We start from the raw sequence: 12,584 nt of genomic DNA on the forward strand, positions 1-12,584 counted from the left end.
GTGTGATCTCCAAATATGTATATACATATACACATGATATACATGACACCCTCTATCATAAATGTACAAATGTTAGTATGTATAGAGACACAAAATCTATGAATGACAAGTTTTTATCTTTCTTTTCTTCTTTTTCTTTATCTTCTCCATATATTATAGTCTCATTTTTAAAGTTTTAGTAAAATATTGCTTCTTTATTCAACAATGACGAACAATATACTGAGATCACTAGTTTCAAAGATTTGGAACACGGAAGTACCATCATTGTGTAGTATTCCACGACCAATTAGGAAGTTATAGACATACCCCACATCAGATACTATCTAAAAAGTTCGAAATCATGATTCTGAAAGAACCACCAGAAATGTTGTGCTAAAGTAAGCAAGAGTGAAATCAAAAGAGAGTAAAGAATTATAGATAGATGCATTTAAATAATGGTGACAAGAAACTGAAGAAAGAAACGATAGTAACCTGAGTGTAATTTAGAGGATGCTTTTGTAACTCAGTGATAGATATTTCAATGTCTTTCTTTGAGTCACGTACAAGTTGAACTTTGGCCTTTTCTCCCAAAACAACATATTTTTTCTCCTTGTCAGGACCTGGAACAAAAGATCAAAAATCACATTCTGCCCATGAACTTTCCTCTTATACCTAGCATATTAGGAGCAAAACAAGCATCAAGCTAGAGCGGCTTCCATGAAGTACCAGAACTTAATTTGTGAAAAGCCTTGCTGATCTTTACTGAAGTAGAATTGATTCCGCCGCATAGACCTTTGTCTGAGGATATGGTAATAATAACATTCTTGTTGACATCGACACCTAGGCATTATAGCAAAAAACAAAAAACAGAGTCAAGGATTTTACTAAAATTAGGGGGGGGGAACAACCCCATATTACAACAGTTCAAAAAATCAGAAAAACTAAAAAATAAAAGACAGACTATTATGTGTTGCTATTCTTGTGTAAACATAGTTGAACATAATATTTTTCAGCTTTACTACCAAAGTCTCTCTATCTTCAAAGCTCCGTGTTTTTTGCTCACTCCAAATACTAGGGTTGCCCTCCAAACTCCAAACTTTCAAAATGTTACGACGCACCTCCCCAACTCACCAACAACTCTCTCACCCAGCTATGCATAATCCAAATGACCCCAAACAACCTAAAGAGTGAGCTCATTAAATCTCTTACCACTTCACATTGAAGAAGAAGGTGACCGATGGATTCTCCGCTCTTTTTGCACGTGCAACACTAACCCACCATAGTGATGTTCCGCTTTCTTGAGAAGAAGGTGACCGATGGATTCTCCGCTCTTCTTGCACATGCAACACTAACCCACCATAGACCACAATAGTGATGTTCCGCGTTCTTGCATTATCCAATGTCAATATCTTTCCTCATGTGTATCATATATCCTGCATACTCGATTGGACAATAACACGGACTGCGGTACCAATAACAGATATACTAACAATATTTACACCATTGACAGGTGGGCAATAAAAACCTTTTTCTTTTCTTTTTTTCATTTTTAAGTAAATGAAATATCATTAAAGACGCAACCAGGTATACAAAAAGCATACAAGATAAACACCTAGGTAAAAGGGAAAAAAAGAAACTAGAAGATATAACTGATGAATGATGACTTATAAAGTACTTGGATTATCGCCAAGAAGTGCAGTAAATGGTTGCCACAGGCCACGAGAGTTTTCTGCTCTAGCCTGAATGGCTCGTAGCTTGGAAGCTGCCACCATCTTCATTGCTTTGGTAATTTTCTGAATGTTCTTAATACTTTTCATTCGAGTTTTGACTGCAGTAAATTGTAGAGTCCATAAGTATCTCTTGAACCAATAAAAAAGTAAGCTCACTGTAACTTTGCAAAGAAAAGTGCAGAACTATCAAGAGTTAATTATGCTCACTGACTTGAGTTGAAATAAAACGAACCCCCTGAGGAGCCAACTCCCTGTGAACAAAGTTGTCGGTCAGTTGTTTGAAAGAGCAAAACACACTACCAAAACACCAGTTAACTTAATTCAAACTGTCCAAATATGAAGCGCTTAATTATCAAGCTCCCTAAACCACAATTTAACACACAAAAAATACAAAGCAAACTATCATGTATTTTACTCTAATCACAGAACAAGATCAAAGATTAGAGTTGATGAAAAAAAATTACTCAGAAATGAAAGAGGAGCGAGCTAGCTGTTGTATTGACGGGATTGAAGGGGATCAGGGGCGCGAAACGTTTCGATTCGCGTCGTGACAGAGACATCGCCATTTTTCTGATTCAAAGCCTAGAAGTTTTTTCCACAGCTCTCGGCTACAGGTTAATGGGCGCGTTTACGTTGAGAAATTTGAGGGGCATTTTGGTCAGAGCGGCATGTCGTTTCTTGAGCACGCGGAATGCGCAGAGCGCACCCATGTGGCAGACTTGCTTAGTAGGACTGTAGCCTGTAGGAGCAAAATTTAAAAAGATGAACAATGGATGGGGCATTCCGAGAATTGAACTCGGGACCTCTCGCACCCTAAGCGAGAATCATACCACTAGACCAAATGCCCGTTACAGTGTTTCTTCCCTTCTCCGGTACAACTTATCGTTATTCAAACATAGTACAAATTACAATTAATGCTAAACTTCAGGTTTTTGCTTCTCTTAGATAAATTTTAAGAAAGAATTTTAAAATTTTGAGGGACAAATGCATGCCTCGAAGCTATATTCAGTTCAGTGCCTGTGGAGGAGGTAAGATCGAACAAATAAAGAGAAATTATTCTTTGCAGGTGACGAGAGATGGACGTTAGCATTTCTCATAAATAAAAGGTGATGAGAACGTTTAAAGCCCAAAATGATGGCTGAGAACCGCCCTTCACAGGTGGATTTCAGCCCTGCTCCAGCTCCGTATCCGCCTCTGAGCAGTGGCCATTTCGGCAACCGCCTGCCCGTCCACAGGGGCAGAGACTGGCCAGGCTGCCTCCAGCAGACGGGTACTTATTTAGGTCACGCCCGTTTAGCCCACGGGCCACGGGCCTGAGGAAAGAGATGCCGTATCGGAGGGAGGAAAAGGGTGGAAGGTGGCAGCGAGATAGAGGGAGGGGGAAGGAAAAGAGAAAGGGGGAGGAGAAAATGAAGGAAGAGAACAATGGAAGTCGCTGGCAGAATCTATGGAAATTTTAAACATGTGGCCTTCGGCAACTAACGTAAGACTGAATCTTATAAAAAGAAGAGGCATATTTGTGTAATTGTCTCTATATTTCGAATGACAAAAACATCACATGATGCAAACTCCATTATGTAAAAAGTTATGGATACACGTGAAGATGCATTATTTAGTGCAAAACACACCGTGTAAATAGCTGTCGATATCTGCTGCCAAAGACACCTTTTTGAGGGAATGGTGAATCATATACGGTTAGGGAATGAGCCATAACATAATATGAGCTTACGACTATAGGTTTAGGCTCAATAATATAATACTGTTACATAAATCACTTGCACTTCTTACATATTAAAAAGTAAGGACATGTGTCAAAAACTCTATTCCTGTTTTTGAACGTGTGCCTTTATCTTTTTTACACTCATACGTATCTACTCAACATATATAAATAGGTAAGGACAGAGCCATAAAGTATTATGGGCAAGGACCAAGAGCCAAGGGCTTAGTAAAAAAAACAAGGAGAAGCCAAGGCATAAATTAATTTTTTAATTTTTTTTATCATCTAAGGTGGTAATTTAATGGCCCAATAAAATTTCCAAAGTGATTAGGCATATACTAGGTATTAAAGAAAAAAAAAATTAAGACCAATATTATTGAAAATCGCACAAAAAAGAAGCAACAACCATGAGACGATAACAGAGTGAGTTCAAGCCATGTTTAAGATTTTTTTTTAAAAAAAAATTATCTTAGAGTATATTAAGATAAAAACATTGAACCACTTATGTGTTGCAAATTGCATTTTTTTCTTTTTTCTTTTTTCGTTTGGAAAATTAAATCAGTATAAGAAAATAAGCTTTAAATTTCAAATTTTAAGGTTCTTGATTGTAGACTTGTGCTTGTTTGGGGTTAGAAAGAAAACAAGATGTACAATAGAACATAATGCTCAAGAAATATAAAATTTAGTGGGTAAAGCCAAATCTCAAACGGGTAACCAGTTTAATGGGTTAAAACAAAAAATTAGGATTGGTACAGTTTTTAATGGGTAAAACAAGTTTGGCAAAAAGATAATAATAAATAGGGCGAAAAAATTGTGTAAGGGCCGGATTTTATTTTTTCTAGCTTAGGTAATGGCCAATTGACTAAAAACTAAAACTTTGACCTTATTTTATTTTTTTATTTTTCCTAAAAAAATGGTGGGGAGGGACCATGATTACCGACAGCTAAAAATTAATAAAAGACCTCAATTTTGTTTTTTGCCCTAAAGAGTTTGTGGGGGGAGAGGTAGGGGCCATGAGAGGCAGATATACCCCCTCCCCTAATTGCAGGAAAAGGACCTTTAACGTCACAGCAAATAGGTAAAGAACCTTACACGTCACAGCAAATAGGTACATGTAATTTGTAGGTGCATTAAATGCAGGAAAAGAACCTTACACGTCACAGCAAATAGGTACATGTAATCCGCAGGTTCATTCAATGCAGGAAAAGAGTCTTACAGTGGAGTTTCTTCGATCTGTACCAGCCGCCCGGGGCCTGGGAGTTTCACATTTTGAGACTGTAGCACCTCGGAGCGTTCTTTTTTTGGCGAAATGCTATAAGTTCATATTTTGTTCTTTTAATGACGATGAGATGACTTTTAAAATTATTATTAATATTATAATTAATTAATAATTTTAAAAATTATCTTAATTTTTTTAGGAACATAAAAAAAACTTGTAAAATTACTTAAGAGAATTATGTTAAATACAAATAAATTTTTATTCTGACTAAGCTAATTTGGTGAATATTTTTAATATATCAAGAATTTAACTGTAACTCAACTCTCAGTAATAGTCTTCAGTGTGACTCATTGACATTATTTGACAATATAATTTTTAACTATAACTATTATTCTTGTTTTTGGTTATACAATAACAATCATGAACCATGCAAAAGTAAAAGGAGGGCTTAACAAACACCCTAACACCCATAGCGGAGAAAAAAGATATTTTAGGGGGGACGCATATTTAAATTTTGGGGGAAAATCCTCCACGTAACACCTAACGTTGTCCGCCCCTGATCTGATGGATTAAGGTATTATATGACACATAATTCAACAAATAATACAAAATCCATTTATGTAAGTAGTTATGGGTACACGTTATTATTTAGTGCTAAATATATCGTGTAAATAACTGTCGTATAGGCATTTGATAAAATATGTTAAAAAATATTTTTTATCAATTGAGTGTTTGGATAACATTAGCATATAATTGTGATTTTATGGTCAAATAGGTAAATATTGCGCTAAATATTGTTTTAAGCGAAATCGTGATTTTAGTTTAAATTCGCATTTTTTTAAATAAGCACTCCCTAATTAGCGTATAGAAATCGCAAATTTTTCTACGATTTTAAAATTTGCATTTTTAAAATCTTAATCTCAAACACTCAAATTATAATTTGGTTTAAAAACACAAATTATTTTTTTAAAAACGCACTTTCAAACGGACCCAAAGCATGTGGAGATTCTATGTACTCTATGAGGCTGAAGCACTTTTTTTTTTTTTTTTTTTTTAACATGTCCGCACAAGAGAGTGAGAAGAAAATTTTAATTAGTGACTTCTGCTTCATTAGACATGATCTCAGCCGATTGAACTACCTCTCATATGACGTTACGTAATTTCTCAAGCAACGTCGTTTTCGACAAAAACGAGAAGTGGCAGCTTTAACACGTCGTGCTTCTGCCTCGTTAAAACACCAGGAATTGCTACTGACAAGTGTGGGGGAGTCTCAGCAGAGAGGTAGTTCACTTTCACTTCTCAATTCTCTTTCTTTCTTTCTCTCCCTTGTGATTTCAAAAGGAAGTTACAGAAACTTTTGGCTTTGATATATTTCTTTTTCTTGTTTTTTTTTTTCTTTGGGTTTCTAAGATATGTTGGCTATGAAGTTGGTGTCTCCACCAGCAGCACCACCAATGGGGGTGACCATGGCAAAGAAATGTGGGAGTCTCAGTGCTTTGGCTGATAAAACTGGTGGAGGTGGCCGTACCGGCACTGGGTTCCCGTCATTTCTTCCTAAGGAGGTTGAGAAAATCAAAGACCCATTTTCCCGAACTTTGGCTCAGAGAATAGAGAGGCTTCCTGTACAGGTATCTTTCTCTAGCTAGGGTAGGGTCGTTTTTCAAGCTTGATGGTGTTTTTATTTTGATTTGATATGGGCTTTTTGTTGCATTCATCAATATCTGGAAAATATGCACAGTACACTCAAGGTTATCCTAGTAAATTTCTACGCGAGCATCCACAATGATACGAATAAACAATATGACATTCCCTTCTTGAAACTCATAAAGGAGATGAACAAAACAATATATTATGTTTTTCTTTTGGGTTACAAATTCAAGTGGCCTTTTTTCTTCTTCTTTATTTTCGTAAAACCCACTGCTGCATCAAGTATATATGGTTTCGAATGCGAATATGATATCTCTATACAATTGAAAATTTGGAAACACCCCCAACTTTTTGATTTGAATTTGTCCTGAAATCCAATTAATTTGGAAAATTTTCCTTTGTCAAGTATAGATGATCCATACAATACAGTGCGTTCGGAAGAATGGCATTTTGGTAGAAATAATTATTATTTTACCAAAACAAATAGTTTCAGAATGTTTTGCATTTTCATCATCATCCAGCATCATTATTATGGTTGATATTTTTTTTTCTTTTGGTAAGTTGCTACTGGTGATGATGTGACCCAAGTTTGGTCCCCCCATTTTTATTTTTTTTTACAATTCTTTATAAAATATACATGAATTTGTCCCCCCAAAATTAACATATTACGTTATTCCGTTTATATATATATATATATATATATATATATATATATATATTTATCTTAGGCATCTTCCCCGCATCTCATTTTTCCTTGCGTTTATTTGTGTTTTTTTTTTTTTTTTGTGCAAAAGTGTAGGATATGATAAAAATATCTGTTTTTATTTATTTTTTGAGTGATTATTCTGCAGTCGTTTGAGTTTACAATATTTATTTTTGGTACCATTTTTCTTGAACTCTATAGATCGTGTTTAGTTTATTCTGCTAATTGTTTATATTACTGTGTATTTGTTAGGAGATTAAATTTAAAAATTCTATGTTTTTATTTTATATAAACAAGCACAAACACACGTACATATAGATAAATTAGATTATTTATGTGTTTTGTATTTATATAAGTCAATGTTCCTAACTTATCCAAAAAAAAAAAAAAAATGTTCATCCCCTACACCACAAATCCTGGTTCCGCCCTGTTTGTTAATAATTCATAAGTTTTTCAGATTTGTCAGTCAAACACAGGAACCAAGGTCATAGTAGGATATATTTTCTCCAAAATGTAAACTTACTAATGTAATCTGTAAATTTGGAATGGTATATATGATCAAGAATTTATAAATTGGCATTCCTGTTATGATTGCAGATTGGATCTTCTGAAAGTTGTATAATGAGTAGTGTTGTGAAACCGCTTATACAAAGTGAGACCAATCCGGTGGTTCTCCTCCACTGTTTTGACAGGTTTGAAATTACATGCAAGTTATGCCATGGGCCAATGGCTATAGCATATTTCATCTGCTGAACCTGTTTGATTATTTTGTATTATCCAGTTCTTGTTTAGAATGGAGGTGCACATACCCTTTGCTTGAAGAGGCTGGTTTGGAGGCTTGGGCTATCGATGTTCTTGGATGGGGCTTCTGTGATTTAGGTTCATTCATCTGTCTTTGCTCTTGTTCCCCCCCCCCCCCATATTAAGTTATAGCATGTTCTTTAACAATCTTTCTATTATTGTGCTTACTTGTATTAGAAACGCTTCCACCATGTAATGTGGCATCCAAGCGTTACCACCTTTATCAGGTATTGTCAATTCTTGGTAGAATTGAATTTACATCAATGACAGTGGTACTTCAAATTTTATTTCAGTACTTGAGCTTATTAATTTAACTGTTTTGGTATTCTAGCTCTGGAGGTCCTACATCAAAAAGCCAATGATATTAGTTGGACCAAGCCTTGGTGCTGCTATTGCGATTGACTTTGCAGTCAATTATCCAGAAGCTGTAAGTGTCTCCCTCCAAATGAGCTCATTATCAAACAATACGTACAATGGATATTTGAGAAAGTGCATGCTCTGTATTTTGATATTCAACTCTTTAGTCAGTATTATCAAGCAAGTGAATATATTTTGATTTTGCGAGCTTTAAGTATTAACATCATAGACTATCCAATGCTTTCAACAAACATTTCAATATTCCATGGAGTTTGGGAAAATGTATAATAGAAAGAAGAAAAAAACAACGCAGGAGAATTCAAAAAACAAAAATGTTGAGTAAACACGTATGAGTGTAGAAAGGTTTGAGCTGCACAATGAAAATATGCCATAACTGAGAGTGATTAAATATGGCATAGTTGGGCTTAAACCCATAGGCTTAATCTTTTGGATTAAGTGGTATTTCAACATGCTATATTATGGGCTCACTAAAAGATTTCCCATCAATCTCCCTAACAAGAATGAAAAGGGCTAGTTTACTTGGCATTTATATTGGGACTTCTAGGCTGAACTCCTGAGATCTGGGGGAACTCAGTCTTTCTATATGCAACAAAGCTGCAGTATCAGATCAAGTCTGTAAAGTTCGCTCTAGTGCTATTTTAGCTTGCTAAGAAGTTCCGAATGAGGGAGTTGACATGGCCATTGTAGGTCAAAACGCTGACAACCTTAAAGCTATTTAGTTGTATAATACTTTGTGTAATTAGTTTTGACTTTAATCAATACCTACTAATGTACTTCCATATTTACATATACAAAAGGTAAGAAAATTAACAGACTTATAACTGACATTGAGGCACTTTATAATCTAGAATTTTTGGTCTTTTAAACGTTGATGCTCTCATGCCCTAGCTCTTGCTCTTGCTCATATTTGTGTTTTTGCTCTCACTATATTATTAGGTCACTTGGCCAACAATGGTTTTGCTTATTACATATTTCCTCTCTAATTTACAGGTTGAAAAGCTAGTTTTGATTAATGCAAGTGTTTATGCAGAAGGCACAGGAGACCTGGCCAAGTTACCTAGAATAGTAGCATATGCTTTGGTGAGTTTCCATAACCAATGATTTTGTAAAAGACGGTGCTCCATAGTGACTGATCATCAAGCTTATTTATTTTAAGAACATGTGTTGTTTTGATTTTATTATATGCATATGATATGTGAATGCTCATACATATCAAGTTATACATGGCTTGACGGACAGTGATATACTTCACAGTCCAAGTGAGACCATCCATGATCCATCCCTTCATTGTTCCAATCTGCTGGTTGTCCTCAGCCCTTCTTTGTCTTGTTTAAAATATCTGCTGAGACTTGTAACCCCGGAATTTATAGTCTGCAAGACCCCTTCAATGTACAAAAGTAAATCTGTTTATGGATGTAAATCAACTTCAGTCATGATAGGATTATGTTAAAATGATGTGAAGGAGCAAAAATTGTTTATTTTTCAACATCTGAGATGGTCGCCAAGATCTGGATGAGTGATTTGATGAAATTCCCTATAATGCTAGTCCACAAGAGTGCTACTGCTAATGACTTTTGCTGCCATTGATACTCTGGTTGATGGCATGTTGTCTTCTTCAAGACCTTGAAAACGTCTTCTGTATGCCACTAATGAAACTTCAAAGTAGTACAACAGAAAATGAAGAGAAGGACAAAATTTCTAAAATATGTTTGTCTTCAAAGTAGTAAACTAGAGATGCCCCAGAAAATGTGTTTGGTGCGTGCAAAGTATTGTAAACATGATAAATAAATTGCAAAAACACAATTCCCAATAAAATGGAGAGGCTTTTGGTAAACAGGAAACAGAAAACACAAATGCCACCAAAGAGTTCCAAAGTTGACAGGTTGAAAGAAGCAGAATATAATTATTAAATTCTCTGCTAGCCATTTTATTGCTTTTGTTGCTTCCTTGTTATGTTTTGGCCTCAATACACCATAAACATACCGGTTTTGCTGGGTAGAGACTGGGCACAGCATGGCTGAAAATTATATAGCTTTATCAATCATCAAAATATTAATGAGATATCCCTACATAATCTTCTTTTCATTTTTATGGATCAGGTGTCTTTATTGAAAAGCATCCCACTACGCCTTTATGCAAATATATTGGCCTTCAATGGCATTTCTTTAGCCACAAGCTTAGATTGGACTAATGTAAGATAATTATCTTTTGTCAGTCAACAGTAATGAGATCATCTATTTCTTTTTCTTTTATTAGTCAGACGCTATAAGGATTGAGAACTAATGTACAATTGAATTCTCTCTGGCTGAATTGTACATCTTTAATCTAATGGTGGTGATGTTCTTGTATTAAAAACTAGGTGGGTCGCTTACACTGTCTACTCCCTTGGTGGAAGGACGCCACCGTTAATTTTATTAGTAGCGGGGGCTATAATGTTATTGCCCAAATAAAACAGGTATAGTGCTGCCAGTTCAGTAAATATGCCAATCTTAAGTAGTATACAAGATTCCTTTAGGCCTGACTGGTAATAAACAGCTTCCATTAATCTTTGTTCGATTTTATCCGTTGAATACTGCTCCAAGTGCTTCTTGGAATGATAAAAGGTCACAAAAGGAACTGCTTTTCTTAAGCAGTTATAAGCTTTTGCCTTTTCTTCATTACTTGTGAGAACCAAACAGAAAGGCAAGTTCTATAGTGATAGCAAGGTATAGATTATTGGTGAAATCACAACTAGACCTTCGAGCAAATTCAAGGTTATGGAACTTCAGGAACAAAAAATCTATAGCTGTATTGACGTGCTGTCTATATTTCCATTTTACAGGTAAAGCAGAAAGCACTTCTCATTTGCGGTGAGGATGATCAGATAATCCGCTATAAGCAAGTAGTGGTTAGTTTTTATCTTTTAGTTCTCACATATGAGATCATATTTCATAAGTGATAAATTACCACTTATCCTAAATGTTTAAGTTTATAAGAATAAGTGACGATAATCATTTAATTAATATTTTAACACTCGCCCTCTATAATTAAGGTCCAACACTCTCTCCTCAAGCTTATAGCCACTTGTGCATTTGTATCTTCTTATGAGCGATTAAGATGCACATGTGTCTTTCGGGCTAAAAACTTTAAATACTTGGACCCTTTTTTAGTTGTGAAAACAGTAAAATTGGTTGCTTGCCTAATGCTTTTAGTTAGTTTTTTTTTTTTAACCTTTAAAAATGTTATTTAAAAAGCATGGTATACCAGGTCATAAGAATACACTGAGCAGATATTTTGCAATATTATCCATTAAACTTAAACACAAAGGTGTGAAAGATAGTCAGTGGAGGGGCCTAATAAGTACATATACCCATAACCAATCAGACACCCGATCAATGTGGGATTCCTTAACACCCTTCTCACGTCGACGCTCAATCGAAACCAAAACCAAGACAAACAGCTTTGATGACCCATCTGACAAAAGAACAAACGAATTCAGTTATGATTTGTGATGACTTTAATTTAACTCTGTCGCACGGCCGCCAGCCAACCATCTCAGCAGCAACAAACCGAAAAAACAAGCTTGAAATCCCCTTTGAAAGTAACATTGAAATGCACTCTTCCTTCCTTTATAGTTTTAACCTTGTACCTAGAACTTGGTTTTGTGGTGATAAGCTACTAAAACTATGCTTTGAACCTTTATTGCACTTAAAATAATGTCTGCAGTAGTTTTACTAATTGCTGGTGCAAATATGATGCAGAGGCTGCACTGTGAACTTCAGGATGCCATTATGCGGAAATTACCAGATTGTGGTCATCTCCCTCATGTCGAGAAGCCCAGGTCCGTGGCAAAGTTAATTGCAGACTTTTCTCGAGCTGATTGCTGCTGAGATGTTCATTGCAGATTTTGCTGGAACTTATCTCCTGCTACAAAGCCCTACTCTTTTATCTTGCTCGAGCTCCACATATAAAATGGAAAAAGATCCTCTCTATTTCAAAATCCTTCTATTTCCTTCATTAAGTGTATTTTGAAAGGTATTGCATTTAATGCACTACCATCATTAAAAATTTTGAACAATACTACCTTTCAAAATGCACTAAATAGAAGAAATAGAGAGATTTTGAAATGGAGAGGATCCGTTTCCATATAAAATTGGGGTGTATATATATTGCATCAAGACTTTAACTTTTTGGTTCAATTATGGAATTGGTAGAATGATAATTAAATGTATAGATTTACATATTCATATCAATTTAATCTTTCAAGATAAGTGTGATTTGACCTAGTATAAGAGTAAAAGTTTTAAGTTTGAACTTTGTCTTTGTAATTTACGTCTCGTTTCAATCGAATATTAAGTATGGTGTACCTTATTTATTGAATGATGTTAGAATATTAATTAAATAATTAAATTTACTCATTTTTATATAACG

At 35.1% G+C, this 12,584-nt stretch overlaps 1 protein-coding gene, 1 non-coding gene and 1 pseudogene across 3 annotated transcripts; 1 reads left to right on the forward strand and 2 right to left on the reverse strand.

Moving 5' to 3' along the window:
• Nucleotides 1-2,278, reverse strand: part of LOC132181200 (ATP synthase subunit gamma, mitochondrial-like) — a 5,301-nt pseudogene extending 3,023 nt beyond the window's left edge.
• Nucleotides 2,279-2,484: 206 nt separating this feature from the next.
• TRNAP-AGG (transfer RNA proline (anticodon AGG)) lies at nucleotides 2,485-2,556 on the reverse strand. Its single transcript has one exon. It is a non-coding gene; the product is annotated as a tRNA-Pro (tRNA).
• A 3,293-nt stretch (nucleotides 2,557-5,849) lies between these two features.
• LOC132180464 (alpha/beta hydrolase domain-containing protein VTE7-like) lies at nucleotides 5,850-12,334 on the forward strand. 2 transcript variants are annotated; one of them, XM_059593299.1, is made up of 11 exons: nucleotides 5,850-5,926; nucleotides 6,056-6,273; nucleotides 7,593-7,687; nucleotides 7,777-7,874; nucleotides 7,974-8,023; nucleotides 8,128-8,223; nucleotides 9,165-9,254; nucleotides 10,274-10,366; nucleotides 10,534-10,629; nucleotides 10,996-11,061; nucleotides 11,915-12,334. In XM_059593299.1, exons 2-11 carry the CDS (start codon nucleotides 6,058-6,060, stop codon nucleotides 12,041-12,043), a joined length of 1,029 nt encoding a protein of 342 aa, XP_059449282.1. In that variant the 5' UTR covers nucleotides 5,850-5,926; nucleotides 6,056-6,057; the 3' UTR covers nucleotides 12,044-12,334. The 2 variants fall into 2 exon arrangements, with proteins under 2 accessions (XP_059449282.1, XP_059449283.1); XM_059593300.1 differs by lacking the exon at nucleotides 10,534-10,629.
• Nucleotides 12,335-12,584: the final 250 nt, after the last annotated feature.

This window comes from Corylus avellana, chromosome ca5 (assembly GCF_901000735.1).
Source record: "Corylus avellana chromosome ca5, CavTom2PMs-1.0".
Lineage (NCBI taxonomy): Eukaryota > Viridiplantae > Streptophyta > Magnoliopsida > Fagales > Betulaceae > Corylus > Corylus avellana.

Excerpts from the sequence above, each read along its gene's own strand:
- LOC132180464 (XM_059593299.1), top strand. The coding sequence starts at position 6,058 with ATGTTGGCTATGAAGTTGGTGTCTCCACCAGCAGCACCACCAATGGGG. Across the intron at positions 7,688-7,776 it reads CTCCTCCACTGTTTTGACAG|TTCTTGTTTAGAATGGAGGT; the intron begins GTTTGAAATTAC and ends TGTATTATCCAG. Across the intron at positions 11,062-11,914 it reads TCCGCTATAAGCAAGTAGTG|AGGCTGCACTGTGAACTTCA; the intron begins GTTAGTTTTTAT and ends AATATGATGCAG.